Source organism: Henckelia pumila, chromosome 2, assembly GCF_033568475.1.
Source record: "Henckelia pumila isolate YLH828 chromosome 2, ASM3356847v2, whole genome shotgun sequence".
NCBI classification, from domain to species: Eukaryota; Viridiplantae; Streptophyta; class Magnoliopsida; order Lamiales; family Gesneriaceae; genus Henckelia; species Henckelia pumila.
Window position 1 is genome coordinate 91,904,079 of NC_133121.1, and position 14,655 is coordinate 91,918,733.

Here is a 14,655-nt window from a genome sequence, read left to right on the forward strand (position 1 = left end):
GGTGGAGACACTCCTATAACATGACCCAATAATTCAAGTTTATACAACTCAAGGATATTGAAAGAACATCCATACAAATACTTATATACAATTAACCCCAACGTAAAACGAAAGTATCGGGATAACAGTTATAATATCAAGTCATTACGCTGACTCGTGATTATTCCAAGTGCTTCAACTACCCATACAAGCGTAGAACCAACAACCCAAATTCTCAAATGACTCAACTCTTAACAAAAGAACTCACTCCATAAAATATATATATATATCGTCAACTCTTAGGTCATATCTAAAGCTTATATTACACTTGACATCGAAACCAAAATTTTATAACAAGTGTTATGCCACACCTGACCAATTACACAAGCCTATAAAAATTTACACCTTCATCATTCAGTCATCACAATATCTATAAGTTAGGCTGACAAGTTCCCAAATCTATTTATTTAAACGTAGTGACTTGAACGTCAAACCCAATACAGCTTACTTGGTAACACCAACCATGCGAACCCTTAATTCTTATCAAAGATTATCCAATTCTTTATCAAACTAACTCCACGATTATTTTTTTATTCTCAAAGATTCAAGAATTTAATACAAAGCATACTTATCATCAATTTATACCTCATATAATTAAGATTACAAACTTAAAACCACAAACCATCAAACTATAACCTTATGGTACCAGTGTCATCTCCAAGAAAATCATGACTTCTTCGTCAAGGGAAAAACCTTAATAGTTAAATGAATGACAATATGATATATGTGAACCCATTAGCATAATTTGACACATGCGAACTTAATTCCCAAAAATATATACTAGACTCTATAAAGTAACATTTTAAATTCACCAAAAAAAAAATGATACAACCCTCGATTAATCATTCTTGCGAGGAATCCTACTCTTGCCTCAAGCAATAATTCTATTGCTATGACAAAAACTTAATGCCTCTTATTGGAATTTACCTTTATTGTTCTATTTATCGCTACACCTTCATAAAAAAATTTTTTTGATAGGCCCGCTACCTCTTACCATCACCAACCCAATAATTTACCAATTAAATTATTTTAACTTAAAATCAATAAGTTACTACAAAAAAAATTCAAGTGACAACCTAAATATCAAACTTAGTTTCAACAAAATAAAACCAAATTCCCAAATTCAAAATTCCTTGAGGTCAACCTGTCGTATAACATGTCTTGGGGCATACTGCATCACCACATATTCTTCACGTAAATCGCAATGCATAACTAAGTATTTTAAAACTTTGCTAACATGAAATCTTAAATCATTACATATGCTCCTTATAGATCATAAGAAAAATAATTTAAAACTTACAGACCGATAGTGAGATTTCTGAGCTTCACGTGGCAGATGAACACCCTCCAAGGACCATGCTTTGATACCAATTGAAACATCTAGGACTCTTTAAACTTAAATGCGGATTTTTTTTTTAAAAATAATATCAATACATATATGCCCATACATATATGTAATTCAAAATAAAAGATAAATATTATCATGCATGAAATAAAAAATAAGTTTTGCATGCTCCAAAAACACCAAGTGCGGAAATACTAAAGTAAAAGTATAATTTGCTTAAAAATCAACAACATAATAAAATGTATCTGAAATAATTCTAAATCATGCAACGGTCACGGGGCCACTGTTCCGTGAGCTCATACGTCCTCACCACCGGTAGGAGCTACCTAAAAGTTATCTGTCTCACCTGCACCATATAAGCGTAGTGAGCCTAGAGGCTCAACATGTTTAAACTTGGATATCAAGGTTTAAAATAATGCATCATATAATCATACTAATACATATACATGATACATGAGCATGCATGGCACACTACTTCAATTTCCATCAAGAAAATATTTTTGCTCAACTCATACATAATCATAATCATATCATATAAAATTTTATGAATGCATGCACTGAAAATTTGTTTGTAATATATATTTAATTGATTTTTCATAGTAAATATACTTATACTTAAAATATAAACTTCATGCATAAAAATAATTAAATATATATTCCGGACTTAGTTATTTTTCATGGGTTGGTCCAGACTGCTGGTCACTCATTCTAAGACCATTAAACTTAAATAAGAGCCCAATTATCATATTTTAACCCAAATAACTTAACTAAACTTAACTGGGCCTAAATAAAAATATTTAAGCCCATTAACTTAAATAAACCCAATAAGATACTAGACTGGCCCAAAAATCCTCTGACTGACCCAAAAATTTCCATGGGCTCCCAAGCCCATAAAAATCATTGGGCTAACTTAAATAAATTATTTAAAGCCCAAAATAAAATTATTTGGAAGCCCAAATAATTTTATTTCTAATTAATTGGCCCAAAAACCAATTAAAACCTTAAACACTTAAAAATTAAAAATACTCGAGCCCGGCCCACCTAACCCGGACCCGGACCAACCTGAACCGACCCAAAAATTACCAGACCCGATCCAGGCCCCAAGACCCGACCCGGACCTGCCCAAAACCCTAAACCCGTTTCCCTCTTGTTCCTTACTCTCGGCTGCGACCAGCTTCTGTTCAGAGGCATCGGCCGCCCTACTCCAGCCACCAAATGGCCAGAGCACCACCACCTACACCTAGAAGACTTCAAGACGTTTCCAGAAAGCTAAAAACCAGCCCAAACGGAGTCCTAACAAAGGAGAACGAACCAAAACAAAATCTGCCTAATTTCTGCTCGCATGCTGCGCGCGATGCCGGACTTCCGGCCGTTTGGCCGCCCAACTCCGACCATCACTGGCTAGAGAACTACCTGAGATAACTTCCTCTATGTCTTGGGGTTCTAACCCAATTGGAATCACCCTCAAACCCGTCCTATACAGTGCACACGAACCATTCTCCCAAAACCGCTCAAACTGCGATCTTCTATGCAATCAGAAGATATTGTTTCGGTTCAGACCAACCTTGGCTCAAACCACATGAACCACTCAACCCTAAGGCACCCTAGGACACCCCTTGACCGAGCCCCAGCCTCTGGACCATACCATGCTTGGCAAAAACGTGAGTCATGACCAATCAAGCAAGAACATGCATCAATACAAGGCATACATGCATAAACTCGAAATTTCCATGAAAAATCTGAAATAAAACACATCATGCAAGAGTAATAGCTTATATGGTGGCCAAATAAAAGTTTTAGATATGCCTTTAAATCTTTGAATGAAGATTGATGCGTTTACGGGTCTCCGGGACGACGAATGGACCAAAATCACCAAAGGAAATTGCTTGATTGGCTATGGAGGCTGTGTTTCTGGAAAATAGGCGTGAGAAAGGTTAGAGAAAGGGGTTGGAGGCGGCTGATCAGATTAGTCGTAGGGTAGGGAGTGATTTTGGGGTTTAATTTTGGGTAGATTTAGGATAATAACTAATATAAATTAATTAGGTAGATAATATAACATAAATATAAGATTTTAAACTTTTAAAAATACCTACTAATCTGATATATAATAATAAATCCCGAAATATAATATTAAAGGATTTTTAAAGATCAATAAAAGTCATTAAAATGACTTATTTTGGCCAAAAATCAATTCTTAAATAAATATATAAGTAAATACTAAAATTTTCTTAACAAAATACCTTAAAATATTATTTTAAGGCTCATAAAACTCATAAAATATTTTTGGCTAAGAATTTTGGTATATCATCCGTCCACAGTCCCGTCTACGCGATCAAAAATAATAAATTCCTTAAAAAATCTAGAATTTCCATAATTATGGGTTAAATGCTAAAATAAATTAAATCATGCATATAAATCACATAATATCACATAAATACATTTAACCCTTAATTAAAAATTAATATCTCCTAATTATGCATGCGGATTTACGTTTTAAAATTTCCGGGTGTTACAATCCGAAACAATGCATCTTTTTGGTCCGAACCAGTGCATCCTTTTGGTCCGAACCATTGCATCTTTTCGGCCGAGTGTGCATCCAACTGATTCATCCGTCCGCATGCAACTGTCCAACGTCTATAAATAGACCACCCCACTTGCATTCATTCTCACCAATTCACTCATTCCATTTTTCTCTTGTCTTGCATAGAGAGTTCTAATCTCTCTACCTTCTCTTGCTTAAAGAGTTTCTTAAAACACTTTGTGTTCGAAGTTCTTCGAGTTTGTAGTGTTACTACTCGAGGTTGTCAGCGTTCTATCTTGGGAGACATTTTGCGCTAAATCCCTAAACACCTAGGCGGGGCAAATATGTCTTAAAGATAGAGATTTAAACTCTCGGCTCGCTGTTGTTGTGCCATTCATTGCGCACTGAGGTTGTTCGTGATAATTTTGATAAAAAAAAAATAAATTACACCGTAGTTCTTCGTTATTTTTTTCAACTACGATACGACTCTTGTATAATTTAATTAATTCAAATTGTAGTATGATCATTCATTATTTTCTACAATTATTATGATTATGATATTGATTTTATTTCAATATAAATCAAATTAATGATAAAAAAAAAAAGGTATAAGCATGTAATGCGTGCATCGGTATATTTATTATTATTATTATTATTATTATTATTATTATTATTATTTTTTGATGAGTAGATCTTGTATGAAATGATCTTATGAATTAATGTTTGCAATACGGATGGATGCGATTCTATATGACACTGAAAAATAATATCTTTTGCTATAAAAAAGTAATTTTTATCATAAATTTGATAGAATGAGATATTCGATATAATGTGATGTGAGTTTTTGTTTTATTTATTTGAATAAATAAAAACTTAAAATGTCCCCACAAAAGGCAATCATGGGGTATCTGAATCCACATATTGTATATTTATTCTAAATAACAATCACACGCCACCCGTGCAACTCACTCGCGTCGTCCCCAACACCCATCCCCCATATTAAAAGTCTTATATTATGTTATATATGATATGATATAATATATTTTATTTTATCTTCTTAAATGTTTTGATACGATATTATCAACTTTCGGATCAGATAACATTGATTTATGAAGGCTTTCCATTCTAAAATTTGAACATTTTTTTTTCAAATGAGATGTAATGAAGTTTTAAAGGAAGACAGGAAGTAGTAATGGAGGAATTATTATTATTATTTAGAGGGGGACCGAAATTAGCAGCTAACACAAAGATTTTGATCAATTTTATGGGTCGTGCAACCTCTTCCGAGATATCATCTTAAGGTTGTATTTGGATTCAATAAATTATTTGAAAGAATACAAAGACTTTGTGAAAATGTCACAAATGTCAATTTTGTGAGATGAATATTTAATTCAACTTAATATTATTTTTATGTTCAAAATATTAATTTTTACGGAAAAGCATCTTTTTCGTCAGATATTATGAAAAAAAATTGCCTTTAACTTCATTTATGAATCGAATATATATAAATTTCAAATTTTGAGATATAAATAACGTGGGCCTTGAAACAATTACCATATGGGATGGCCAACAGAAGCGTGCAAATGGTGATGGATTTGTATCTTAAAATTCAACTACCAAAGTAAAAATTAATAATGTTCATTTAAAGATGACACGCTTTCACTTATTGCTTTCATAATATCATTGGTTACGATACCACAGTAACAATATTGATGCATTTTTACAAATCTCAAATTTTTTCCAATCAAATTACTACAAGTTGGTGTTGTTTGATGCTGGTTGAATACACTTATATCAGACTTACGATGTTTATAATTGTTTATTCATATAATAAAAAAATTTTAGTTATTATTCCTCAAAAAATTAGTTATAATTTTATTTATAGTATATTACTAAGGAATTTCGATTAGTTAAGTCAATTTTTTTTTTCAAAAATAAATAAGTTCTAAAAATTAATATCACAAGGGATTTAGGTGTGTATTTCTCATCAGAGGTCCGCGCAGATCAATTATCTTATGATATTTTAATTTCAGTCAAACGTTTGCTTAACATAATCAGACAGATGATTTTTACTTGATAACTGACCCAAAATACGTAAACAGTATCCATGTTCAGGTAAAAACTCAAGCCCATAGGTTTGGCAAATTGCTAGAATAACGAACAAATAACATAACGTCGGATCGTATTGCATATCAAATAACCATGCACGCTTGTTAGTTATACATGGACATTTAAAGCTAAAAGATGAAATCAAATAATTTTGTACACGTGCGTTTATTTTAGATACTAAACAATTCAGCGAAACAGATAGACCAGTTGGAACGTACTGACGTTCGACCTGTCATTTGGTAAAATGGAACTGGACGTCTAGTGTTTATAAAATGACGAGTTAGAAAGGGCTGACGTACAACCTGTCATTTGGCAGGACGTAGCGGACGTTGACAGATCTAATGTTTATAAATGACGATTTGAAACGGGTTAATGTACGCCTGCCATTTCTCATTTGGTGGGACGAGGCGGGCATTGACATGTCTAATGCTTATAAATGACGAGTTGAAATGGGTTGACGTACAACTTGTCATTTGGCAGGATGGGGTTGGAATTGACAGGTCTAATTATTTATAAATGATGAGTTGGAAGGGGCCGACGTACAACTTGTCATCTGACAAGACAGAGCGGACGTTGACATGTCTAATATTTATAAATAACGAGTTGAAACGGCTTGATGTATGACCTGTCATTTGGCAAGACGAACGTTGACGTGTCTAATATTTATAAATAATGAATTGAAATGGGTGACGTACAACCTGTTATTTTACAGAACGGAGTGAACATTGATAGATCTAATGTTTATAAATAATGATAAAATGACAAGTTGAAACAGACTGACGTATAACCTCTTATTTGATATGATGGGACGGACACTGATAGATATAATATTTATTTATTTATTTTTATATAAACACGGCCATTATTTTGTGTTGTTTGTTTTATGATAATAATAGTTAAAAATAAGAATATTTTTTATTGATAATCTCTCGTTGTATTTTTTATTTTAAAAAAATGATAAAAGTGAATGAAGCAATGAGATGTTATGGGTAGTCATTATATTTCTCCGCCTCGATACCTTATCGGAAGCAACTCTCTCTCTCTCTCTCTCTCTCTCTCAAGCAATACATACATCGATACATACATCCGATTCTCTCTCTCTATACGAAATATATATATAATCAATCTGTTTGTATAATAATCGGAGCCCTAATAAGAAGTTTAATTTGATTGAAACCCTTTTAAGATTCTTGATTCAATTTGTATGAAAATTTTGTATCATACTAATTTGTTCGTAGAATCGTAGCTTGTGTAAATTTTTTTCATTAATTTGTTTGGCGTGCCCTTCTTTCGAAGTTAGGTTTTGTGCTTTTGTTTGTGATAGGAAAATAGATACCCGAAAAGGGAATACATACGACAGAGGAAATTTATTTTTTTGAGGAATTTTTTTGATGTGTGTTTATTGTTGATGATATTCACATAATCCGAACCTAGAGAAAATTGCCCTTTTTTAATTCGTGGTTTTTTTTGTTGTGGTGGGGTGATTAATGTGAAAACGCAAATACCGGAATATACAAGGAAAAAAAGAAGACGAAAGGGTGGCATGGGTGGCATGGGTGATCAGACCGTTTGATTCACATGGTTATCGATGACTTTTGAGTTGGAAGCTAAGGTTGCAAGCACATGCAACTTGGAAGCTTTGATTTAGTTGGATATTAAATTTTATTACAGTTGGAGGGGTAAATTTTCATGGGGTTATGTTCGTTGGAGAAGCCAGAAGGCTGATCGGATCAGGGTGATGTGGCGCTTCTGTCGGTTTGATTATTGTTGTATATCTTTCTGGTTTTGGAATGAGGAATGATATTCAGAGAAGTGGCGGCGATGTTGGAGCAGTCGTGCCACGTCAGGGAAAAGGGAATAATGGGATTATTCCCAACTCGTTTAAATATATTTCAAGTTACCTGAGGATTGTTTCTTCGGGTGCATCGACCGTGGCATCCACTGTTATGTCTGCTGCATCTGCTGTTGCAGAAAGGGATATTGAGACAAACACTGAGCAGGTGAAACACCTCATGTTCCCATCAATTGTGATATTGAATCAATGATGTAATATGTGCACATTTCATGTTTCATTGCATTATGGATGTTGAATTGAATACGTGACTTACTGGTTAAACGTAATTGGGAAACAGGAACCAAAATAATACTTCTATAGCCTTCTATCATAAACTTATGACTATAATATCTATTATTTATGTAGCCTATGTTAGTACTTGTTTCCTATGATTTTTTTGCCTCTCAGTGAATGTTACTTGGTTTAAAATTTTTGTGGAACTTTTTGGTTTCGCTGACTCATGGGTATTATCTGTCCTTCTATTGAAGGTATCCTGGGCTGGCTTTGACAAAATAGAACTTGAAAGAGGTGTGACCAGGAAAGTGCTTTTGCTAGGGTACAACTATGGCTTCCAGGTTTGGGATGTCGAAGTAGGAGACAATGTACAAAGCCTAGTCTCCAGGAATGATGGCCCTGTTTCATTCATGCAAATGGTACCCAAACCAGTGGCATCAAAGCAATCTATGGATAAGTTTGCGGAAAGCCGCCCACTGCTGATTGTTTGTGCCGATGGATCCTTTTCTGGTGGTAACAGTGTTCAGGAGGGATCAGTTACTCATTTTAATGGGTCCGTCCATGGGCAGCTTAATGATAGTTCTGTGCCAACTGTAGTTTGGTTTTATTCCTTGAGATCTCAATCATATGTGCATCTATTAAGGTTTAGATCGATTGTTCATTTAGTGCGATGCAGCTCTCGAGTGGTTGCCGTTTTACAGTGGAGTCAGGTATGTTGTCCTATATCTATATTGTTGAGGGCATGGTTTATTCAGCTGCAAGTTTTTTTGGACCATAATTCACTTATATTGCAGATACATTGCTTTGACGCTGCTACCTTAGAGAGAGAGTATACGATCCTTACAAATCCGGTTATTATTGGGAATTATGGAGTTGGAAATATAGGCTTGGGGCCCCTTGCAGTGGGTCCTCGGTGGATGGCTTATAGTGGGAGTCAAGTTGCTATTTCAGAAACTGGTCGCGTGAGTCCGCAAAAACTTGCTCCCTCAGCTACTTTCCCTAATTCTTCTTCAAATGGAAGCCTCGTTGCACATTATGCAAAAGAGTCGAGCAAGCAGCTTGCTACTGGTTTTTTTACTTTGGGGGACATGGGTTATAAGAAGCTTTCAAGATACTATTCTGAACTGTTATCTGAAGGCAACAATGGCCAATCAGGGGCTTCTAGATTGAAGTTACAAGGTGTTGCAAATGGACAAATGCCAGATGCCGACAACATTGGCATGGTATGCTGTATTTCATCAGACGCGCAGTGAACCGTTTTGCGAATTGTTGACCCAATATATCTATGTTTTATTATACTGGAAATTTATTCCTTGATAAAACTTTAATGGGATAATGGTATTTTTTGTCTTATAATTCATATCATTTAATCTTGTAAAGCTTGGAATTGATTTGTTCTATGAGTTTTTACTGTCTTGAATGGTTTGAGGATCTTTGTGTCCTCTTGTCTGTTTTTTACATCTATACACTTTTAGTTTAATAATGTTTGTCGGATCTCATTTTGTCACTATGTTAATCAGGTGATTGTCAGAGATATAGTCAGCAAAACTGTGATAGCGCAGTTTAGGGCTCATAAGAGTCCTATTTTATCACTGTGCTTTGATCCCAGTGGCACTCTTTTAGTGACAGCTTCAGTTCAGGGGCACAACATAAATGTGTTTCGGATACTGCCTGGACTGTCTGGAGGTTCATCAAGATGTGCACATGAATCATCTTATGTCCATCTTTACATACTGCAGCGTGGTTTTACCAATGCTGTAAGGTTTCATTGTTTTTTGTTTTCTACATGAGTACATTGTCCGTGAGAAATTAGTTATAAGATTACAACTTTCTTCCGTCCATTATTGATTTAGATCTGTTGTTTGTTTGTGTATTTCAGGTTATACAAGACATAAGTTTTAGTATGGATAGCCAATGGATTATGATCAGTTCGTCAAGAGGGACGAGCCACCTTTTTTCTATATCACCTTCAGGAAATTGTGATGTACCTTCTGATGCTTGTCTTAGTGCCAGAAATACTGCATCCATCCCGATGGCAATGCCTGCAGTTCATGAATCGCAAAATTCAGGATTGCAGGTGCTAACTCCGCAGAGCTTATGTGTGTCTGGATCTCCGGTTACACTTTCCGCTGTTAGCCGGATACGGAATGGAAATAATGGTTGGAGAAGCACTGTTAGTGGTGCCGCTGCCGCTGCAACTGGATGGGTGAGCTCTCTCTCACGAACAATTGCATCAGCCTTCCACAACTGCAAAGGCATTAATACATGTATAGATGCGAGTTCAATGAAGAAGTGTTATTATCTGCTTGTTTTCTCTCCTTCTGGTTCCATGATACAATATGCACTTCAACTTTCTCCTGCTTTTAGTGGTATGACGACTTTACTTGGATCAAATGTCACTTGTGAATCTGATCTTGACGGTGATACAAAATTAGTTGTTGATGCAATCCAAAAGTGGAATATTTGTCAAAAGCAGAATTGGAAGGACCGAGAAGATAATTTTGACTTATATGGTGAAAATGGAAATTCAAGTAGCAGTAAAGTATACCCAGAAAGAATGAGACAAGAAAACAGTATACTTTCTAATGTCACAGGTAGGTTTGCCACTGAAGAAAGGAATCCACACCATATGTATATATCTGAAGCCGAGCTCCAGATGCATCAGAGCCAAAATTCATTGTGGGGAAGATCTGAGGTATTTAATTATCTATTGGAGTTCGAGAATTCTTGTGACTGCATTTCTGAAAAATCATTTGGTGACTTATTTGCTTTTATTATACTTCCTTGTACAGATAAATTTTCAGTCAATCCTGGCTAATGGCTATAACGTGGACGAAGAAAGTACTTGCGGTGGAGAAATGGAGCTTGAAAAATTTCCCACTCGTGTTATTGAAGCAAGGTCAAAAAACTTGGTTCCTATTTTCGATTATCTTCAAGCTCCCAAAATTCGACATGGGAGGTATGTTGAGATGTTTGTCAAACATTTTCTGGGTGAGAATATATTATAGTGGTCACTAGTATTTGGACATGTGTTCTTTTTGTCATGTGAATTTAGTTGATTCCATTACCACTTGGGGAACTTGTTTGTGGTTGGAAGTGTATTTTGTTACAATTTGATTCTTTTTTTTCTTTTAGCATGTCCACTTTGTTTTTTGTGTAAATCATTTTGTTGCTTCTTTACTGTAATTTATATTTTTTATGAATAGTGTTAGATTGATCTTACAATTAATGTTTCTAATCATCCAAGATTCCTCTGATGAATAGTGGCAACAATGGACAATTGCACTATCAGGGACTTGAGGCCTCCGAGGATGGAAAACTTTCCTGCAACCAGGGTTCTTGTTCTCTTGAATCCATTCCCAATGGCCAGCATTTTATGAATCAATCGAACAATGGCACTGATGAAGCAGGGCCCTTTGGTCCTCACTTGTTCACTGATACAAGCATGGGCTTTGTAAATACTAACAGCAGCCCAATAGCAAAGACTGAGCTTGATACTGTAAATATTAAAGAGAAATTTGTAAAGTCAAGTCGAGAGCATGATGAGTTTGACTAAAGGTAATTCCTCTAGGGTTCCTGATTCAAACATCTCCATGATGATTCTCTTGATTTCTTAGTGATTTTGATTGTACACAGTTTTAATTTGATAAAATCTGAACACTATTTTGCATGCATTTTGTGGAAGTAAGTAAAAACGATATTCTTATGCTGGTACTGCTTATGGTGGACACACTTCTAGTCGCTTAGATATGTTGTGTATTTATGCATATTCACTCTTAAAAAAACCACTATTGAGTTTGTTACTTATTGGATTGGCAGAAAGGTTGTTGGCAATGGAATTGTTTCATTAGTTAATAACCTACTATACCTCCCTGCTGATTCTTGGTTATAAAATGTGGGTAAAAGACGAATTAATCAAACTTTCATTACCTTAATATTACTTGTTCTTATGTTTAGCACCCTGTGCCATGGCCAACTTTAGAAAATCGGTGCCTTTGGAGAAGGGAGTAGACTGAATAGGAACCTTTCCTCCAAGGGGAAGAAATCTTACTATAAAGGATATCCTTCGTCAGTGGGGAGGAAATGTAAATTTACTGAAATCATGTTCTCGGGTTTTTCATCAGTCACTTATAATTACTAGACATGCACACCCAAATTTTTTGTCGATATCTTCTTTTTCCATGTTCAATGGAGTAATGCCCAGTCTTTTATGTCTTCACAGGTTGAACATATTATTTTATTCTCTTGGAGGGTCGGTCGTTCTTTGGAAGAATTTATAGAGAAAGATGTGAGTGAAACTTTAAGGTTTTGAACTATGATTTGATAGTGTCCATTAGTTTAGTGTGCATTAGTTTGTTTGTTGGTTCTTTTCTCTGAAATTCTGTAAATAAGATACATGAATATATATATATATATATATATATATATATATATATATATATATATAAGATTCACTTAAACAAATATATTTATTTAAATAATATGAGCATCTTACACTAATTATCTCTATTTCTGATGTTGCATTGAGACCTTTCTTTGACTGAATGGAAATTTGCGTGATAGATATTGGAAATTTGCGAATGGATGCCGAAAACTATCTGCATACTCTATTTATTTTTGTAACATTTATTTTGGGTAAATTCATAGTGCTTTCTTAATTCAATTAATCAGGTTGGGATGTAAGATTTAGGTTTGGACTTATACTTGAATTTTTTTTTATAAAAGTATTTTTTAAAAAAATTGTAAAAGGTTTTAAAACTTGTGTAAAAAATAAAGAATAATGCTAGAGGTACAAGCAATATATCGTACAACGATATTCACAACAATTATGTCGTGATATTTTGCTATTATCTCGTGAGATTTTGATATGATATCGTGAGATTTTGCATTTAATGTATCGTGAGATTTGATAAATTAAAATTTTGTATTGAATTTTTTGTGGTGTAAAAATTGTTGTATAAATTTGGTTGTACATGTAGCATTGCTCATAAATAAATGAGTTTGAACCAATGTTTTTACAGTTAAAAATGTGTTTTGACCACGATTTTAGAGAAATGATTTTTTAGTTATAAATAATTAAGAAAGTAGACAATTATTTTGTAAAAAAACTGTTAATTGCGAATTTTTTTAACCTATTTTTTTGTTCCTCTGTTTTGCGATTGAGAGATTTATTTATTTATTTATTTTTCATTTTTATTTGATATTGATTCATTTTTATTTTTCATTTTTTCATAGAATGCACAATTAAATATTTGAAATCCAGAACATACAAATTCTAATTTAAACATTTTAAAGTGTTGAAAGCAAAAAAATTCAAAGTTTCTCTTTTCCTTTTTTTCCTCCTTTAATGTAGAATCAAATTATAAAATTTAAAATATAAAAAATTTTCGTAATAAAATCTAAAACATAGAAATTTACGTTTCGATTCCATCTTCAAGAACGCTCTATACATCCACTGTTCCGGCTTCAAACTACATCGGATATTTGTATTGATGCGGCAGTTGAACGTCTCTGAAACATTTTGATGACTTGAAAGGTATCGTCTAGATAATATTTTGCGTTGCTGAATTTCTGGCCAATGGTGCAGACAATACTCGGTTGGCGTTTTGTAACCGAGCTTTTTATAGTCTCAAATGCATCCTCATTGGATCTGTCATCGCCTATACACACAACAAACTCCGTGGATTGCTCTTTGATGTGCATTGTTTCTATTGCATTATGTTGAGATGCCATAAAGAAACAAATTTTCTGTATTTGAAGGAATGAATTCACGTTTATTAAACAAACTTGGCTTTATATATAGCTAGCCTTACAACAGAAAGCAAAAGGAATGTTAAACATGTGCCAACTCATCCTATAAAGTAGGGATTTATTAACAGAAACATGGAATAAGTAAACATGACTAAGTCAGCACCTAAAATAAACAGAAATTATCATTTCTATCCCTCCCCTAAACTAACTGAGTTTAGTTCTGTTGCCTTGCAGATCCCCATATGACTTCTCAGCTTTTGGAAGGCATCCAACTTTAACGAATTTGTCATTACATCTACGATCTGATCCTCTGTTCCACAGTGTAACAACTCAATGGTTCCATTATTGGCAAGCTCTCTCAAGAAATGAAAATGTACATCAATGTGTTTGGTTCTTCCATGCATCACATGATTCTTTGAAAATTTAATTGTGGAGCTGTTGTCGCACATGACTATGGTACGTTTCTTCTGAGCATGTCCAAGTTGTTCCAAAACTCTTCTCATACATATTACTTGACTTCCACACTATGTTGTTGCCACAAACTCTACCTCCGTGGGTGACAATGTAACAATTGGTTGTTTCTTGGAAAGCCAACATACTGCTCCAGAACTTAAAAGGAAAACATAGCCAGAATTTCTTCTCCGATCATCCAAGTCACCGGCATAATCACTATCTATGTAGGCAATCAAGTCCTTTGAGCTTCCTTTCTTGTACATGATTCCATAATCGAAGGTACCCTTCAAGTACCTTAATATCCTTCTGGTAGCTAGCTTGTAAATGAATTTGTGTAGGCTTGGCCATGTACCTACTGACCAGGCTTAC

The 14,655-nt window shown here is 34.4% G+C and overlaps 1 protein-coding gene across 3 annotated transcripts; it reads left to right on the forward strand.

Annotated features, from left to right (window-relative positions):
• The first annotated feature begins 7,007 nt into the window (after positions 1–7,007).
• LOC140879615 (autophagy-related protein 18f-like) lies at positions 7,008–14,340 on the forward strand. 3 transcript variants are annotated; one of them, XR_012149472.1, is made up of 9 exons: positions 7,009–8,014; positions 8,337–8,792; positions 8,877–9,305; positions 9,603–9,839; positions 9,962–10,777; positions 10,875–11,041; positions 11,347–11,640; positions 12,305–12,370; positions 14,068–14,340. XR_012149472.1 is itself a non-coding variant. In XM_073283406.1 (8 exons), the coding sequence occupies exons 1-7, from the start codon at positions 7,805–7,807 to the stop codon at positions 11,636–11,638; spliced, it is 2,607 nt and encodes an 868-aa protein (XP_073139507.1). In that variant the 5' UTR covers positions 7,009–7,804; the 3' UTR covers positions 11,639–11,640; positions 12,305–12,487. The 3 variants fall into 3 exon arrangements, 2 of the variants coding, with proteins under 2 accessions (XP_073139509.1, XP_073139507.1); XM_073283406.1 differs by lacking the exon at positions 14,068–14,340 and having other exon boundaries at positions 12,305–12,487; XM_073283408.1 differs by lacking the exons at positions 12,305–12,370; positions 14,068–14,340 and having other exon boundaries at positions 7,008–8,014; positions 11,330–11,468.
• The last annotated feature ends 315 nt before the right edge of the window (positions 14,341–14,655 follow it).